The 20,459-nt window shown below is 36.4% G+C and overlaps 1 protein-coding gene across 10 annotated transcripts in view; it reads right to left on the bottom strand.

Annotated features, from left to right (window-relative positions):
- Positions 1–20,459, bottom strand: part of PTPRM (protein tyrosine phosphatase receptor type M) — an 858,282-nt gene that overhangs the window by 471,075 nt on the left and 366,748 nt on the right. For all 10 annotated transcript variants that reach the window (XM_017543961.2, XM_017543962.2, XM_017543951.2 and 7 more), the window contains exon 5: positions 13,518–13,633. In XM_017543961.2, coding sequence (XP_017399450.1) covers positions 13,518–13,633 — 116 coding nt within the window. The remainder of the gene's footprint in view (positions 1–13,517; positions 13,634–20,459) is intronic.

Raw genomic sequence — 20,459 nt, 5'->3', positions numbered from 1 at the left:
TTATGGGCTTCAGAAGGGAGGAAGTGCATGCTGACAGGTTCATGGGTAGCCATGGGCGTGCACAGTAAAAGCACCATAATTTCCCACTCTCAGACTGCAAGACTGACAGACTGGCTCCCAGGTTTCAGGCCTTAAAGGTGGGGCTTCACTGGGGAACTTCCCCATCTTCCCTAGAGCCTGTCTGCCTTCTGCTGTTCATGCTGAGGGGCACCTGCAGGCCAGTGCCAAGCTGCCCTCAGTGCCCCCTCACCCTTCCTAACATGCACATCAGTGCCTGAGGTCAGGAAGGGGCTGAGACAGCAGGGGGCTGGCATGTCAACAGTGCCCTGAGTGCACACACACCTGGCTGGGTTGCAGCAGCACCTGGGTTTGGCCTCAACTTTGCTCCATGACTGGAGCAGTCACTGGGAGCAGGGAGAATCCAGGCAGTGGGAATAGGTACTTCCACGCCTGCAGGGGCAGGGGGGTCTTCCTAAGCCCCTGAGTGTGCAGAGACACTCAGGTCCACAGCTGTGGCTGGGTGGCTGCAGCTACGCCTGCGAGTGGGGGGCTCCTGCCCGCTTCCAGCCTCCAAGAGCACAGGGATGCTGGGTCTGCAGCCATGGTTGGGCAGCCACAGCTGCGCTCAGGGAGCATGAGGTTCCTGCGCTGCCAAATCAGCAGCAGGTGGGGCTTCCACCTGTTCTCAGTTCCTGCCCGCCCCATAGAGCAGGCAGCCCCAAACACAGCCATCTCTGTCTTCCTTTCTCATAAGATAGCCTCAGATACCTGGAAGCAAGATGAGCAGGTGAACCTTGAGCTGAATATGAGAAAGAAGAAGGAAGGCCTTCCCAGAATGTTTGGCTTGTAGGCCCAAAGGAAGCAGACCTTAAGAATAGTGGCTGATGCCTTTCCTTCTCTTCTGCCCTCCAGACTGAAACAACCTGACCCACTGTTTTAAAAGTCCAATTTCAGACACCAAGGCCTGCTTGAGGGTAGAAGGTAGGAGGAGGGTGAGAGTCAAAAAACTACCTATTGGGTACTATGCTCACCACCTAGGTGACGAAATCATTTGCACACCAAACCCAGCAACATAAAATCTACCCATGTACCAAACCTGCACATGCACCCTCTGAACCTAAAATAAAAGCTGAAAAGAAAAAAGTAAAAGTAAAAAGTCCGATTTCAAGTGGAGACCAGGAGACATTAAGGTTTCTATGGAGGAAGAGGCTCTCTGCTGCCCTACCTGTTCCTGCCACATCCTGCTGCTTACATCTTTTTTTGGCTGAGTTAGATAACATCACAAAGGAAAAATTATTAATTAACTTTTTCTAGAGTATCCATAAACATGTTATATTGTTTCATCAATATAAAAGAAATCTTATTTTTAAGTAAAGGTAATCCAAAATGATACTAAGTTAAAACATACAGTATATACCCAAAGGTTTTCAGTAGCTTCAGTCTGAATGTTCAGTATGATGTTATATAAATATAGACATGGATATTTAACTGACTAAAACAATAATGGATGTGATTTTAACTACTCAAAATTTTCTAGAGCAAATGGTTCCCATAGCAACTAAAGACAGTCGTGCTTTGTGCATCTCTAGTATTTTCTGGGATGCTAAGTGATGTTAAATTTATGCTTTAATATATATGGCATAAAATACCCAAGTTAAGCTTACGAAGGGAACCATAATTTTCCTTCTTTTCATCTCATTTTGTGGCTTTTATATATAATAACAAAATTGTTCCGAAATACAGTTGGATTTTTGTCCTTATAATCAACAAATGAAACGAAAAGCCACCTAGAAAGGCTGACCATAAACATATATCCATAATACAAAAGCCAAGGCAACATTGCATATATACAAAAACTATTTTAAATTCTGATAAACATTATCATTTAAATTACTACATGATACTTATGAATTCATGATAAACTACATTTTCTGCAGTACCCAAGATGCACTATGGTTAAGTTAGAACATAGCCTGGGTTCAAATCTGAGCTCTGTGACTAGCAATGCACCATTGGAAAAGTCACTTTCTGAGCGTCAGTGGCTTCTTCTATAAATGGACATATAATAAAATTCTTGTAGGGATCAATTTAAAAAATGCCTGAAAATTACCTACCAGAGTACCTAGCAGTGCTTAGTCAATGTAGTTGCAATTATTTTATTTCAAACACACCAGCTGAAGTCAGTAATATAAATACTATTCATACAATTTTTAATTTATTCATTCAGAAGCCAAATTCTATGGTATATCAGTGAAAATGTTCCCATGAACATCATTCTAGGTTATAAAAATATCAAGGTTCCCCTCTTTTCTCTTAGAAAAAGGTCTAAAATTATCTGAGCTCAAAAACGAAATGCGAAATATTTATTAGACTAGAGAAACACACTTTTTTCACGATTACATAGCTCATACACTGCTTGGTGGAATTATATGTCAAACTCTCAAAAAATATGTATCTATCTCTAGGCCAACAGCTAAAAAATTGTTAACTCTAAGTGAGTTTTTTAAGAAAATTAAACTCCTCAAATTAAGAAAGCAAATGGAATTACATTCTTGACAAAGGGCAGATGGGGAAGTTTGTTTTTTTTCTTTTTTCATTTTTTTGAAGAAAGAAAGAGAAAGGAAGAAAGGAAGGAAGGAAAGAAAGAAGGAGAAAGAAAGCAGAAAAGAAAAGAGAGAAACAAAGATAAGAAAGACAGAGAGAAAGAGGGAGAGAAAGAGAGAGAGAGAACGGCAGTCTTGCTCTATTGCCCAGGCTGGAATGCAGTGATGTAATCATATCTCAGTGCAGCCTCAAACTCCTCACCTCAAACTGCCCTTCCACCTCAGGCTACCCTACCAAGTATCTGAGACTACAGGCATGCACCTCTATGCCAGGCTAATCTAAAATAAAAATTTCATTTTCTTTTTTTTTTTTTTGGAAAACTATTTTCTAAAGTGACTATCTTATTTTGTATTTCCACCAGAAACATACGAGGTTTGCTCCAGTTGTCGCATATATTCACCAGCATGTGGTATTATCAGTTTTTTATTATAGCAATTCTAAAAGGTGTACAGTAGTGTCTTAATTTGATTTTATTTTGCACTTCCCTAATGAGCTATGATGCTGAGTATCTTTTCTTTTTTTGTGTGATTATTTTAACTTAATATAAATTAAATTAAACATTTAATTTCTCAGTTGCACTAATCACGTTTCAGAGGCTCAAAGGCCACATGTAGTTAGTGGCTATCTTATTGGAAGGCACAGATTAACAAACATTTCCTTTATTGCAGAAACTTCTGCTAGACAATAGGATGCCTTAGCTAAATTCATGAGTTCTTTCACATCAGAATTCATGGCTAATCTTCAGTAGGAATAGAGTAATTTTATAAGACTATAATATTTAGTCCTAAAGCATTCAAAGTCCAATTTTCTCATTCCATGTTACAGTTAAATTTGATACTGCCATTTAAAGCTAGCTAGCTGTTTTGCCCAATAGTTGATGCAGATTATTCATTATGTTGATGCTCTTTATCTTTTGGTATGTTTTTAGAGTGGCTGGTACTGGTTGTTCCTTTCTATGTGTAGTGCTTCTTACAGGAGCTCTTGTAAAGCAGGCCTGGTGGTGATGAAATCTCTGAGTACTTACTTGTTCGCAAAGGATTTTTCCTAAGTGAACTAACCTTCACTTATGAAGCTTAGTTTGGCTGGATATGATATTCTGGGTTGAAAGTTCTTTTCTTTAAGGATGTCACATATTAGCCCCCACTCTCTTCTGGCTTGTAGGGTTTCTGCTGAGAGATCTGCTGTGAGTCTGATGGGTTTCCCTTTGTGGGTAACCTGACCTTTCTCTCTGGCTGCCCTTAGTAGTATTTTTCCTTCATTTCAACCCTGGTGAATCTGACGATTATGTGCCTTGGGGTTGCTCTTCTTGAGGAATATCTTTGTGGTGTTCTCTGTATTTCCTGGACTTGAATATTGGCCTGTGTTGCTGGGTGGGGGAAGTTTTCCTGGATAATATCCTGAAGAATATTTTCCAGCTTGGATTCATTCTCTTCATCACATTCGGGTACACCTGTCAAGTGTAGATTAGGTCTTTTCACATAGTCCCACATTTCTTGGAGACTTTGTTCTTTGTTTTTTCCCTTTTTTCTCTAATCTTGCCTTCTCGTTTTATTTCACTGAGTTGATCTTTGACCTCTGATATTCTTTCTTCTGCTTGGGGAATTCAACTGTTAAAATTTGTGCATGCTTCACAAAGTTCTCGTGTTGTGTTTTTCAGCTCGATCAATTTATTTATATTCCTCTCTAAGTTGTCTATTCTCATTAGCATTTTGTCAAATCTTTTTTCAAGGTTCTTAGTTTCTTTGCATTGGGTTAGAACGTGTTCTTTTAGCTCACAGAAGTTTCTTATTAGCCACCTTCTGAAGCCTGATTCTGTCAATTCATCACACTAATTCTCCATCAGGCCTTGTTCCCTTGCTGATGAGGAGTTGTGATCCCTTGCAGGAGGAGAGGTATTCTGGTTTCGGGTGTTTTCAGCCTTTTTGTGCTGGTTTCTTCCATATGGGGTAGTTTTAATTCATCTGCTACTATAACACAGGTGTTCCCACTGTGCAAACTCAAATGGAATATTCTTTATTAAATGTATATTTCTTATGTTCATGGAGCTCATGGAGAAAAATAAAGGCATATGTCTATAACTTTTAACAGAGATGCTATGGCAAGAAAGTTTTTAAAGGAAGAATTAGAAGTTTTATGACAGAAGAAGAAAACCTAGGGAAAGAGTACAAGAAATGAAGGTTTAGGAAAGATGATATATTGACCATATTTGCTCCTAAAATTACTCTAATATATGTCTGTTTTTATTAATCAGTTTTTGCATCTCTGCATGATATTTGCTATCTATCATGAAGCAGCAGAGACATGACTACATTCTATATATTGCTCCTCTCATCAAAGATCATCCTCTGAACAGGAGCTGTAGGCCCAAAACAAGCATCCCAGAGAGAAATGGTTTCCTCTGTCTTGTTCTCCTGCTGTAACTACAAACCTGCTCTAAGTATAAACCTGCTTTTGACGCTCACCTGAAGGAGCTACATGATTTGTTTGGGTAGTCAGTAAGCCCCTGCATTAGTAGGTATTCACTGAGCATTTTGTTATGTGACAAGTACTAGTCTAGATGCTGGGTTGTACCAGTGTTTTTAACAAAGAATAGCAGTCCCCCCTGTTCCAGGGGAGATACTTTTCAAGACCCCTAGTGGATGCCTGAAACCATGGATAGCTTCTGTTATGTCTTTCACACACAAACTTAATGCCGTGTACATCTTAACTAAGCACTTACCGTGCACTGCGGCTGTAACTTTTGCACTCTGAGGTATGACAGCAAAAGTAAAACAATTTTCCTTCTTCACAGATTCATATAGAGAATATTCTTTCTTACTGTAGATTTTAGCAAGGAGTGTAAACAATTCTTTTTATTTCCTTATTGAGAACTTTTACCTTTCACTTGAAGGAAGCACTTTGTGGCTTCTCTTTGGCATATCCAAATTGCCATCATCACTACTCCTGTGCGTTGGACCAGTAGTTAAGTAAAGTAAGGGTGACTTGAACATGGCACTGTGATCCTGAGATAGCCTATCTGTCTCCTTAGTAACTATTTGGTGGGTAGTGAGATTAGATATCTCACTAACTACTGGGTGTGTAGTGGGATTTGCTGGACAAAGGGATGATTCATGTCCTCAATGGGACAGGATGGGACAGAGTAAGTTTTCATCGTGCTACTCAAAATCGTGTACAATTTAAAACTTATTATTTCTGGAATTTTCCATTTGAAATTTTTGGACCACATTTTCATTGACCACAGGTAACAGAAACTGTGGAAGGTGAAAATCTCAGACAAGAGGGGACTACTTTACTTTACAGTAACATCATCTGATTTCCTTTTCTATTTGTATGAACTAATACTTATTATGGGATCATTTTAAAAGGCTATTGTGGTGCATTACTTATATGCCAAGTTCTGCTTGCAAAACGGTAAAACTCTCAATTATATTGTGCTGTGATGGGTTTTAAAGTTCTAAATTTAACACAGATAAATCACGGTAAATCTGAGACTATCAGGTTAAGAGGCTAATATTATTTGAGACGCAAGATCATTCGGTGAAGAAAAATGTCCAAGAGTAAAACTTCACTCGTATGTAAATAAATAGCAATATTTATACATAAGTATAAACCTGTACATATATATACAGACATAAACATATTAGATATATAAAACTGACTTTCACTAATAAAATGGAGTTACCTGTAATAAACATAAAAAACTGGATATACAACTGCACTAAAGTTTCCTACATTTTCTGGGCTTCTGTTTTCTCATCAATACAATTAGAAATTTAATTTGAAGATTGCTCCAAATTCAGAGGTTACATAATTGTGTAATTAGAAAAAGTAAGATATTTTAAAATGTAGAAACCTCTAATATCTGTGAAGAGAAAGTGGTTATTTTTCCGGTTTCCACTGCCAACTGCTATTCACTCAGCATGCACACAACAACCCCTGGCCTGATCAAAGATCCTGTTCATCTATTGTTGAAAAGACATCTCTCCTCCCTCTCTGACTTCTGCTCTCTGTCCTGGAGGCAGAACCTTTGTATTTCCCACCCACACTGAATGTGATATGCTTGCTAAGTAAGAGTAAGCAATGCAGGAACCTCTACAATTATTACAAGAAATTAAAGAGTAGAAGTTACAAAAACACCAAAATGGGAGCAGAGGCAGGGGAAGAGAAAGGCAATGGCCCCCATGCCACAGGTCTTGGAACTGCACATGCATGAGTCATCTACAGGTTCATAGACATTAACACTAGCTAGCTTTGGTTAACACTTTCATTTACTGAAAAGCTTTATAAATATGAAGTCCTGAGAAAAATAAGCAAATGTAGGAAAATAATACTTGGAATACTGAAGAAAGAACAATAAAGGTTTTAATACAACCATACACAGCTTAAAGGTCTGTGACTACATAAAAAATATACAATCTCAGAAGCTGTCCATCAGCAGACACAAGTTTGTTTTGTTTTGTTTTGTTTTTTAATATGAAGTATCTCTCTGTCGCCCATGCTGGGCTGCAGTGGTGCAATCTTGGCTCATTTCAAGCTCCGCCTCCCAGGTTCAAGCAATTCTCCTGCCTCAGCCTCCTAGTAGCTGGGACCACAGGCATGTGCCACAGCACCTAGCTAATTTTTGTATTTTTACTAGAGATGAGGTTTTGCCATGTTGGCCAGGATGGTCTCTATCTCGTGACCTTGTGATCCACCCAACTCTGCCTCCCTAAGTGTTGGGATTACAGGTGTGAGCCACCACACCCAGCCACAAAACACAAAAGTATTTTTTAAAGTTTTAAAACTGTACAGAAAGTATAAAAAGAAAATCTCAAATTCCATTTTCTCTTTTCAGTGATGTATATATGTGTATATATATACACACACATACACACAGTATACGTACACAGACTTTGAGATGTTTTGAAAACGTGGGCTCAAAAAGTGATCAAAAAGTTGATAGCAAAAGTTACAGTAATATTTTGGGTGCCTGAATGATTTCCACAAATATTTAATTTTAGTATCTCACACTGTTGCAGTCCATGTTTATATGAATAGATTGCCATATCCGATAGCACAAAACAAGTATCTTCAAGAACTGCATTGAATATTCAATACAAGAAAAAAGTTTACAGATATTGTCTTTCTATCATCTGGAGAAATTTTTAAAGTATTCTGCAGCTGTAATGATGGATGTGCTCACACACTGGGTCTTATTCTATTGTTCAGTGTTCTAGCAAAACCAGTCTCACATTGGCAAACATAACCTGTGTGGTCCACAGATGAGATGAAGAAAATACAAACAGATGGGACACATCTGTTAATCATAAACATTTCTTCATTACTGTCATCATCAGATTTATTTGTGTTATGTTATTGTGAAAGACTCTGATGGGGATTATATTTAATCTATATTTTAAACAATCAAAACTTTGGCCATTTTTCACAGGTGTGGATCAATATGACATATAATACATACAAACTTTATTTTCGGTGGCCAGGATGGCACCTTGATATTAATTATGTAATACTGTTCACACTCAAATTCTTCTAACAAAGCATAAGTGCATAATGCCTATTCACTTACCTTCCTAATACAAGAAGATGGTACAGTGTAATTACTTAGAGGTGAAATAAAAGTAAAAAACTGAGTTTTATTATTGCCAGCTACACCATTTTTCTTTGTGACCCAGAACAATCCTATACTTCCAATTCCTATTCTATAAAACAGATAAACCACCGTGACATACAACCACAAAACTCTGTGCAGAATGCCTATTTTGCCCCTCAGAGGACTGCAATACAAGGAGTAAAAGTTATTGTAAATAGGTCAGGCATGGTGGCTCATGCCTGTAATCCCAGCACTTTGGGAGGTCAAGGCAAATGGATCGTTTGAGCCCATGAGTTTGAGACCACGCTAGGCAACATGGTAAGAAACTGTTTCTACAAAATATATATATATATATATAAAATATGTGTTTATTATATATTTATATATAATATATTTATATAATATACAAATATATAATATATATTATAACATATAAATATATATTATAACATATATTATAATATATTATAACATATAAATATATTCATATTATATAATATATTATAACATATAAATATATTCATATTATATATTTATATAATATAAATATATTATATAATATATAAATATATTATATATGTTTATATAATATATAAATATATATTATAATATATAATTATATAATAAATGTATTATCAGGAGGCTGAGGTGGGAGGATCATCTGAACCCAGGGGATCAAGACTGCAGTGGGCCTAGATCATGCCACTGCACTCCAGCCTGGGTGACAGAGTAAAACCCTGTCTCAAAAAATATTGTTAATGATTACATTCAAAAACACCTATGTACCCCCAAACAAAGATGTATTATTAATTTCTAAATCTTGACTGACTCTTTAGAGAGGTTTGAATCACAGAAAAACCTCAAAATAATTGTTTTTTCTATTTTCTGCCTAAATCTCAGGATTATTTTGAGGACCCAAATGAATTTACATGCAGGCAGGCCTTAGGGTATTACAACTCTAGATTAGAAAGACCTGGTCCATGACGAAAGGTTTACATCTCTCCACAACTTCTAAAGAATGGCCAGAGAAGAATGATCAAGGGAGGGTGAGGGGTCCTGGGCAAGAGGGCGGGAAGGGCTCTGCAAAACCAGCATCTGCTGGAAACCCTCATCAATATCAGAAACTGTTTCAAACACATATAGATTAATAGAAGCCATCCTGGCAGGTGAAGGACACGGGTCTTATTTTATAAGCTATTAATAAAGTAAACATTTCCCCATAAAATGCCTACCTAACCAGGGAAAATAAATTATTTAACAGTAAAATTATTGTAACATCACAAAGATTCACTAACCAAATAGTGTCCTGATTCCAGGACAAAGTAAGTTTCAATAAAAAAACTCAAAGTCACAACAGTTCTATCCATCTGTGTCATCTGCTTCTTGACAGTGCAATATAGAATGCTACAGGACAATAAATGTTCACCAAAGACAAGGGGGGTCAGAAAAGACTCAGCAAGAGACAGAGATGGGCATTAAGGGATTGATTGTGAAAACAACTACCAGCACTATCATTCAAATCTAATGAGAAAAAATTCATAGATGAGTACATGGAATATTCAACATCAGAGTCAGATTGAGGCAACTGAATACAGGTACCAGTTATATGTTATGCCTACCTTCTTTCTTTCCTGATTTGGAATGTGTGTTGTGTTCTGCTTCACACTAGTGATTTCCAACACTGGGTGTACACTGGAATTACTTGGAGAGTCTTTAACAAAGCACTGCATGCTGGGCCCCACCCTAGACCAATTAAATCAGAATCCAGAAACAGGCAAGACATTTGTGAAAGAAAAAAACAAACCAAACCAAAACAAAACCTTCCCAAGTGGTTCTATAGTAGTCAGGGCTGAGAACTTTGCATTTAGACCCTTTTTATTTACCCCAAAATCATAAGTAGCTTTCTCCACACCACATGACAAATTATCTTTAAAACAAAGTTCCAGGATGTGTAGGAAGTAGTGAAAGATTCCTAACCCACATAAGTGCTCAAGTTTAAGCAGGAATACATCAAGTCCAGGGCATTTGCAAAAATAAAAAGAGCAAATCATATCCTCCACAAACCTGTAAGATCTTGGGAATATCTAAGATGACTCTGTTGAGGTGAGAGCTTAGACTTAATACAGTATTTATATTGTATTCTCTCAAGAAATAGTATCACAAATACTAGGAGCAAAATATATTTTTCCATGAAAATTAAGATTTCTAGAGTTAAATCAAAGGAACAAGTAGTTTCATTTTTATAATGTGTTTAATACTCAGTGGAAAATGTTAACAGAAGATGTTTGTCTCATCATTGATTACCACAGACGGCCAATCTTGATTGTGTTTAATACCAAATAGCCATTATCTGAGAAAACAATTCTGAATTCTAACATCAAGAATTTAAAACAACTGGGAAGTGGATTAAAAAGAGAAAAGAATTTAAATACTGAAAACAGTTTTCACAAGCTGCAAAACGCTCAAGTTAGTAGTTACAAAACTTTTAGAGACAAAGAAAGTAAAGATGAATTTGGAATATACAATATAACCCTCTGCATACACTTCCTGGCCAGCAAAGTCTCTAACAGGGAAAGTAGGATATGAAAAAAGAGAGTGACACAGGACAGAGGGGTGGGGCATCTTGGCAGAGAAAACAACACTTTTTAAGAAGCCTCTCCAGAATGCATTCCCCATCATGACAATACATTGCTGATTAATCTTGGGACAGTACATTCAAATGTCTCCCATTTTCCCCAGAAAGAGAGGAATAAAAATACTAATGGGCTGGGCACAGTGCCTCACATGTAAAATCCCAGCATTTTAGGAGGCCAAGGCAGTAGGATCACTTGCGGTTAGAAGTTTGAGACCAGACTGGGCAATAAGGGGGACTCCATCCCTGTAAAAATGACAAAATAATTAGTCAAGCATGGTGGCATGTGCCTGTGGTACCAGCTACTTGGGAGGCTGAAGTAGGAGGATCACTTGATCCCAGGAGGTTGAGTGAGCTGTGAAGGCACCACTGTACTGCAGCCTGGGCAACAGAGAGAGACCCTATCTCTAAGACAAATATAGAACAAAACAGAAACTACTGATTTACATTGCACCGATTAAAAGGAATAAAGGATGTAAAAATTACAGAGTGTCACACGAAGTCACCCATCACAATCACGATTACACTGACAGGAGGTGGAGAGGTGGCACCTACAGAGACAAGGCTAGCATGCATGATGGAGTGGAAGCCAGTGGGGAGCACAATTGCATACACAGAAGGGTTAAAACCCGAAGGACCGTTCAACTCAGCAGCAAATCAAAAATAAATAGATAATATTTTTATTTCTTTTTTTTGGATTATTTTATTTTATTTTATTGCACTTTAGGTTCTGGGCTGTATGTGCATATCATGCAGGATTGTTGCATAGGTACATATTTGGCAATGTGGTTTGCTGCCTCTATCCCCCCGTCACCTATATCTGGCATTTCTCCCCATATTATCCCTCTCCAATCTCCCTACCCCTTGCTGTCCCTCCCCTATTCCCCCACAACAGACCCCAGCATGTGATGCTTCCTTCCCTGTGTCCATATGTTCTCATTGTTCAACACCTGCCTAAGAGTGAGAACATGCAGTGTTTGTTTTTCTCTTCTGGTGTCAGTTTGCTGAGAATTATGGTTTCCAGATTCATCCATGTCCCTGCAAAGGACATGAACTCGTCCTTTTTTATGGCTGCATAGTATTCCATGGTGTATATGTGTCATATTTTCCTTGTCCAGTATATCATCAATGGGCATTTGGGTTGGTTCCAGGTCTTTGCTATTGTAAACAGTGCCGCAATGAACATATGTGTGTATGTGTCTTTATAATAGAATGATTTATAGTCCATTGTGTATATACCCAGTAATGGGATTGCTGGGTCAAATGGAATTTCTATTTCTAGTCCTTGAGGAAGTATCACACTGTCTTCCACAATGGTTGAACTAATTTACACTCCCACCGAGAGTGTAAAAGTGTTCCTATTTCTCCACATCCTCTCCAGCAACTGTTGTCTCCAGATTTTTTAATGATCACCATTCTAACTGGCGTGAGATGGTATCTCAATGTGGTTTTGATTTGCATTTCTCTAATGACCCATGATGATGAGCAGTTTTTCATAGGTTTCTTGGCCTCATATATGTCTTCTTTTGTAAAGCGTCTGTTCATGTCCTTTGCCCACTTTTGAATGGTTGTTTTTTTCTTGTAAATCTGTTTTAGTTCTTTGTAGATTCTGGATATTAGCCCTTTTTCAGATGAGTAGATTGCAAAAATTTTTTTCCATTCTGTTGGTTGCCGGTTCATTCTAATGATAGTTTCTTTTGCTGTGCAGAAGCTCTGGAGTTTAATTAGATCCCATTTGTCTATTTTGGCTTTTGTTGCCAATGCTTTTGGTGTTTTAGTCATGAAGTCCTTGCCTATGCCTATGTCCTAAATGGTTTTGCCTAGGTTTTCTTCTAGGGTTTTTATGATGTTAGGTGTTATGTTTAAGTCTTTAACCTATCTGGAGTTAATTTTAGCGTAAGATAATACTTTTAAAAAAAGAAACCTACACAAAACAAAACAAGGAAGGATAAGGACAAAAAATCGACACCAGTCAAGATAAAGAATGAGCAGCCTCCAGATTAATGCTTAAAAGGAATAAACAAGAATGCAACTGGAGAATACTAATGGAGGGGAAAAACTCCAAACCTAGAGCTTAAAGAAGTGGGTGGCATTCTGGTTAGAAGGGACAGATAATTTAATTCCATTCATTCTGTCAGGATTCCTGAGAGCATGGATCTATCCATGCAACCCTCTGCCATGCAAAGGACATATGGTAGAATTTGAATAATTACAAAACAAGTCACACATTTGATCATTACACCAAAAAACATATAATTTAAAAACTCAAAAGTAAAATATGTATTATCAATTTCTAAGTTTAGCCTTATAGCTTGGAAATTCAAATGACAAAAAGGCCTATGAAGTGTAGGGTGTGTGTGTGATTCTTTACATTTTTCTCAAGGGAGGACTTAGGAGAAGAGTGCTGTATTTTATAATTTAATATACTGCCCTATAAGTAAATTGACAACAAGATATTCCAAGTAACACGATTAAGCATAAGGAAAGTAAAAAAGGAGAAATTCACAAATGGTGTATAAACAAAAATAATTAGCTTTCACAGAATACTAAGAAATCTGACTACTTATTAACAAAGAAGGAAACTCTCACTCTAGGATCTGACACTGAGTCTCTTTCTCCAGGTTTCTCCTCCCGGGTGAATGTATTCTTCTTGCTGGACTTTAATTAACTGGTGAAAATGAGTTACTGTACCTGTAACCAGAGCCTGTCTCCTACCACGGTCCTGCCGATGGCGCTGCACTGGAAGGTAGCAAACCGGCCAGCGTTAACTTCCACATTCTGAATACGCAGGAAGTGGGGAGTCCTAGCTACATAAAGAAAAAGAATAAAAGATATTAAAAGTGAAGATTTGTAACTAATATATGTCTTTTTCAATCTATCTGCAATTTTTAGGCTTTCAATTTTGTTCACCTTGGTAAAAAATAACACTTTTGCTTATATGAGCTTTAAAGATTTAACTATAATTTTAAAAGATAACATAAAAGCTTTTGTATGTTGTGTAAAAGAATAACAAAAAGCCAAGCATTCTGGAGTAGAATGAAACAGAAAGAAGATATTTTATTGTTCCTGCTGTGCAAATTATCATAGCTCAGCAGTCTTCTTGTAAGAACAGATCTGTATTAATAAAGATTATACTGAAACCTAATTGATGTTTTGAATGAAAACATATTAGATATTTATACCCACCACACGAAAAGAACAGTAAGAAGTTAAATGATGTTGTCAAGGAAGTTTTTTAAGCCAAGTACACAGCAGTACATAATATATATTTTAATACAACTAACTGGTATGCAGCATTACTTATGTAACATTTTTCAGCTACCAAAAAGACTATTCCTTTAGACATACTCTGTCGAATGATGCTGAGACTGCTACAGCATGGCAATGTTTGCTGATTCTTATTTCAAATTCAAAAACCAAGAAGAACTCCAAATGGTGAACACCATTGTCTTGTAATGTACATTGTCCATATAGGACAGCTGTTTAAATAAAGGATTATTCTATTTGATACGAGAAGCACAGACCAATTTCTGCATCACACTGACAACAGGTGTCCAGGAACTAGAATGATAATTCTAGGACTTAAATTTTATGACAAATTCTACTTTCAGGAAAACATTCCGTTATCATAACAATGATAGAGTGAAAGTGTAACAAAGCATGGAGGGTGGGCACAGAAAAGGAAGCAGAGGATTATCACACTTTCCGGGAGAGACGGATAAATCTGGATGATAACTAGAATACATCTGTTACACCTTGCCAGCTTTCCCCCACTGCCAATGTGTCTTTAGCCATATCTAGACAGCTTCAAAAAATGGGGCCCCGCTACTGGGTAGAAAAGATTACAAACTGGTGCTCAGATAAGCCTGGGCAGAACGTAATTAGGAATGGAAGTTGAGTTACTACCAAACAACAAAGAAAAACTTAATTTAATATCGTAACACACAGGACAGCCCCATTACTAATTTGGAGGCCACTAATAATTCAGACAAAGTATTCTTGATGCTCAGCATATAAAATGTCCTAAGTGACTTCCAACAAAGCAATATAAGCACAGACCACTAATATATTAGTTTCTTCATACTAATATATTAATATACAACTCTATGATCTCTGCTTTTCACTGACTTAATCAAATTACCCCTTGCTCAAGAATAACATAATTTTGTGGTTTTTAAAGATCTTTGTAAAAAGTCCCTAAATTGAATTTCTCTGTTAGTCTTTATTCCTGAAAAATTCAAAGACCTATTTGTTTTAGAAAATGGAACAACATAACCTTTATTGGGTACTTATGTACCAGAAACTTTTCCACTGAGTACTCACAAATATTCTGTGAGAGATATTTTCTCCATTTCCAAGATGGGGAACACTTGTGGGTGCTTGGCTAGTAAGTGTCACAAGAAGAACAAACTCTGGTATATCCAGTTCCAAACCCCAGGCTCGGTTTACGAAGCCACAGTGCCTCTCCCAGATTTCCCACCATCTGTGCCTTTCCTTATCTTCATATAAGGGACATGAGCATCTTGGATTTTTGTACTTGCGGGTGTGCTGGAACCAATCTTCCTTGGATACCAAGCGATGGCTGTATTTACTATAACCAGGGGATTTGCTGTTAGAATGTAACTTACATTTTTAATTTGGGAGTCAAAGATAACAATTGTGTAATATTCAGTCTTTCTTTGTTTACACCCACCCTTAATAAAGACATGTTGTACAGAATGAGTTATCACTTCTCCTTTGGAATTATTTTGTTCTTCAGTGTGGCTTTCTTAAGGACTTTCCATAGGTTGTTACTTCTATGGTGAGGTTAAGGGTGGGAATTTACACCTCTGTCCAAATTATATTTTGGGACAGCCCTCCCCTGGAACCAACTGATTGCCTTTGGCTTAGAAAATAGTGTTGCTTCGTTGGAAAAATGACTGCAAGTAAAAATATAATCTACCTAAGATAATACAATTACACTTCAAATGGAAACCAGATGAAAACATACAAACCTATTAAGTATAAACACTTTTATAAGCAAATAATCCTTCTGAAATATAAAACAATTAACCTAAATGGAAGATATTAACTCATTCACAGGGTAAATAAGATAAACACTGTGGAATACAATCTTCTAGATCAGTTTTCTCCAAGAACATGCAAGTCAAACATTCTGCTAATGTTGTAAGTTTTTTCAGTAAATATTAAAGGCTTATATAATCTTCCAAACTTTTAAGATGCCTAGACTCCCCTTGTTTAGTGCTATAAATCCTAGACCCATGTTCAGGTGGCAAGCAGATTAAGGCTGATATTACTTTAAGATTTGGATTTCAGCATATTTGTGTTCAAGCATCAATACTTCCTTCAGTCCTTGACTATCTCTGAATATATGCAAAAGTTCTTAAACTTAAATCATCACAAAACTTTTTTATATGTAAAATACAGATTTTTAAAAGTACTTATTTTGCAGTGGTCATATAAACAATAAACAAGCTGATGCAGCCAAGGCATTCTCTGTGCCTCATACTTAGCCCTGAAAAATGTTCCTTACTATTTCAAACAACTGATCTGTCATTGGAAACTGGAAAAGAGCCCAAGAAAAGAGCTCTACAGCCAGAAAAGTTTAGATTCCATGCTAAGCTGTATGCTCTGAGTCTTGCCATACTACTTTAATTGTAACATCAGGTGTATACCATCTTTAGAATAGAAATTTCAATCTATCTAATATTCAAAAAGAAACATATTCTCTCTCTCTCTCTCTCTCTCTCTCTCTCTCTCTCTCTCTCTCTCTCTCTCTCCCCAAATTTATAGGCCCATTTGTCTCCTGGGTACCCTTTCAAAATGCTTTGCCAGCTTTCTTCTAAAATAGGAGATTTAAAAACTAAGTATCTTCCATGAATAACAAATAGGTTCTTAGTACAACTCTCCGACCCTCTCATTGCTTCCATATTCTTTTGCTTCTTACTAAGAAAGAATAGAGGTTTTTGGTTATTAATTGATCTCAAATCAGCCTTTGATCCCAAATCCAAGAATTATCATTGACCAAGATGCAAATCTTTTTGTAGATGTTTCATTATTATTGATTCTTCAAAGTCTACATAAAAATACTAGCAACAAAATCAAAGAGTAATTTGTGAGATCAAAGTGCAAACTGAAATAGAACAAGAGGACTATCTCCTAACCTCCTTTGCTTTAACTTACATTTTAACGTAATGACATAGGCTGAAATGTAGGGGATGCATGCCCAACTCCCAAGAATAAACAGAGTTAATATTTCTCCCTATTTGTTTTAACATATCATCACAAAAAAGGAAGCGGATTGCTGCAAAAAACAACCTGGTACTGAGAACCAATATATTTTGCAAGCATTTTTTTTTAATTTTACAATTGACACACAACTAAATTTCCCCATCTAGGATATCAATCATTTTTAGCTATTTAGAGGTTTACCATTAGCAGCTAACTAAGCCTAGCAAGTCTATCACAGTGTAGTGCCTAATAATAACAATAAATAGCTAACATTAATTAAGTCTTAGAATGTGGTAAGCATTGTTATAAGTTCCTTATATACATTAACTACATTTACTCTGTGAGAAAAAAAACATTATTATCTCCATTATACAAACGAGATTATAGGTCCAAAAAGGCCAACTAATTCTTGTGATAGAAGCAGAAAATTTTTCTCTTTACATGTTTCAGGTCAAAGCTAGTTTTGTTTTCCTTGAAAGATAAGAATAGGCTTTAATGGAACAATTTTTCAAGTGGAAAAATAGATTCAACATTCTTATCAGAGAAAACTCAGCTATGCACTACATAAAAATAACTTTTAGAAGTCAACTCTATCTTAAGAATGATATTCCTTTGGAGAAATGTCCAAACTGAGTTAATGTATGTTTAAAGGGAAATGTCAGTTCTGAGTCCATGCATCTCTCAACCAAAGCACATGAATCTGTCTGTATTTACAAGAACATAATTCCGAAAACAATTATAATTTGTGTTTTGTCACAATTGTTCTTATTTCAATCATACTGTTTAATAAATCTTCATTAAAAAGCCTAAATTTGAGAGGGGCAACCAACCAACGTGTGACTACACAAATTAATAATGGAAAGATTCTTTTTAAAAATAAGAACAACTTTGAATTTTAGAGGCCATGTTGTAAACTTTGATATTTACAGAAATTGCTGACTTATTTCCCATTGTTCAAGTACTAATACAGAACAGTCTTGGATTTTGTATTCAATTTATCCAATATATAGCACATGGGTTAAACGGCTTTATCTCTTTTCACTATATTATTTTGTTTTTAAATTGCCATCAAAATAATGGGGCATAATTCTGTATAATTTTAAGATTTCAGAATTCAAGGCATCATATATCCAAGCTAACTTTGTATAATGTTTAATTGCCACATGGCAACATATATAAAAGATTATATACCATGTCTAAGTGAGATTTATCCTAGAACTGCTAGGTTGTTTTAACATCTTAAAATTAATCAATATAATATGCCAGAATATAGGATAGAAACCATGCAACAATCTGATAGAGAAGACGAATTTGGTAAAACTCAACAGCATTTAATGATTAGAAAAACAAAAACAAAAACACTCAACAAACTAGGAAGAAAAAGAAAGTTCCTTCCTAAAAGCAAGCATTTACGAAAAAACCACAGCCAACATCATGCTGAAAGACTTAAAGCTTTCCTCTTAAGATGAGGAAAAAGACAAGCACTTCTGTTCTTTTCACTTCTAATCAACATTGTACTGGAGGTGTTTTTAGCCATGGCGAACTGGCAAGAAAAATAATAGAAATCACCTGGGTTGGAAAAATAGAAATCTGTATACTGTACTTGAAGATGACACAATTTTGTATGCAGAAAATCCTAAGGATCCACCAAAAAAAACCAATTAGAGCTAATAAGCAAGTTCATCAAGATCTTGGGATACAAGATCAATACACAAAATCAACTGCATTTCTACAAGCTAGCAATGAACAATCCAAAAATGAAATTAAGAAAATGATTCTATTTAAAACAACTTCAATATAAAATACTTAGGAATAAATTTGACAAATGAAGAAATCATAGAACTTATACTCTGAAAACTACAGACACTATTAAAGAAAATTTTGAAAGACCTCAATAAAAGGAAAGACATCCCACATTCACAGATCAGAAAGCCTGATAATGTTAAGATAGCAATAACCCCTCACCCAAACCAATTCAACACAATCCCTATCAATACTCCAGCTGAAATTTTTTGGCTGAAATTGGTAAGCTGATTCTCAAATTCATTTAAATGTACAAGGGATCAAGTCCTGGATATCCTTCTTAATTTTCTGTCTTGTTGATCTGCCTAGTATAGACAGTGGGGTGTTAAAGTCTCCCACTATTACTGTGTGGGAGTCTAAGTGTCTTTCTAGGTCATTAAGAACTTGCTTTATGTTCCCGGGTGCTCCTGTATTGGGTGCATATATATTTGGGATAGTTAGCTTTTCTTGTTGCATTAATTCCTTTACCATTATGTAATGCCCTTCTTTGTCTCTTTTGATCTTCGTTAGTTTAAAGTCTGTTTTATCAGAGACTGGGATTGTAACCCCTGCTTTGTTTTGCTCTCCATTTGCTTGGTAGATCTTTCTCCATCCCTTTATTTTGAGCCTATGTGTGTCTTTGCTTGTGAGATGCGTTTCCTGAATATAGCATATCGACAGGTCTTGACTTTTTATCCAATTTGCCACTCCGTGTCTTTTGATTGGGGCATTTAGCCCATTTACATTTAAGGTTGATTATGTATGAATGTGATCCTGCAATTTTGATGCTAGCTGGTTGTTTTGCCTTTAGTTGATGCAGTTCCTTCATAGTGTCAATGGTCTTTACAGTTTGGTATATTTCTTGAACTCAGATCTGGACCAAGTGGACCTAATATGCATCTACAAACACTTCCACCCCAAAATCACAGAATATACATGCTTCTCAGCACCCATCACACTTATTTTAAAAATGACCACATAATTGGAAGTAAAACACTCCTCAGCAAATGCGAAAGAATGGAAACCATAACAAACAGTCTCTCAGACCACAGTGCAATCAAATTAGAACTAAGGATTAAGATACTCATTCAAAACCTGAACAACTACATGGAAACTGAAGAACTTGTTCCTGCATGACAACTGGATAAATAATGAAATGAAGACAGAAATAAAGATGTTCTTCGAAACCAGTGAGAATAAAGACACAATGTACCAGAATCTTTGGGATGCATTTAAAGGAGTGTCTAGAGGGAAATTTATAGCACTGAATGCTCACCAGAGAAGCGAGGAAAGACATAAAATCAACATCCTAATGTCACGATTAAAAGAAGTAGAGGAGCAAGATCAAACAAACTCAAAAGCCAGCAGATGGCAAGAAATACCTAAGATCAAAGCAGAACTAAAGGAGTTAGAGACACAAAAAACCATCAAAAAGTCAGTAAATCGAGGAGCTGGTTTTTTTAAAGGATCAACAAAATAAACTGCTAACCAGACTAATAAAAAAGAAAAGAGAGAAGATTCAAATAGATGCAATAAAAAATGATAAAGGGCATTATCACTACCACTCCCATAGAAATACAAACTACCATCAGAGATTACTACAAACACCTCTATGCAAAA

Source organism: Cebus imitator, unplaced genomic scaffold (genome assembly GCF_001604975.1).
Source record: "Cebus imitator isolate Cc_AM_T3 unplaced genomic scaffold, Cebus_imitator-1.0 Scaffold162, whole genome shotgun sequence".
In the NCBI taxonomy this organism is placed as follows: Eukaryota; Metazoa; Chordata; class Mammalia; order Primates; family Cebidae; genus Cebus; species Cebus imitator.
This window is presented reverse-complemented; position numbering and strand designations above follow the sequence as displayed.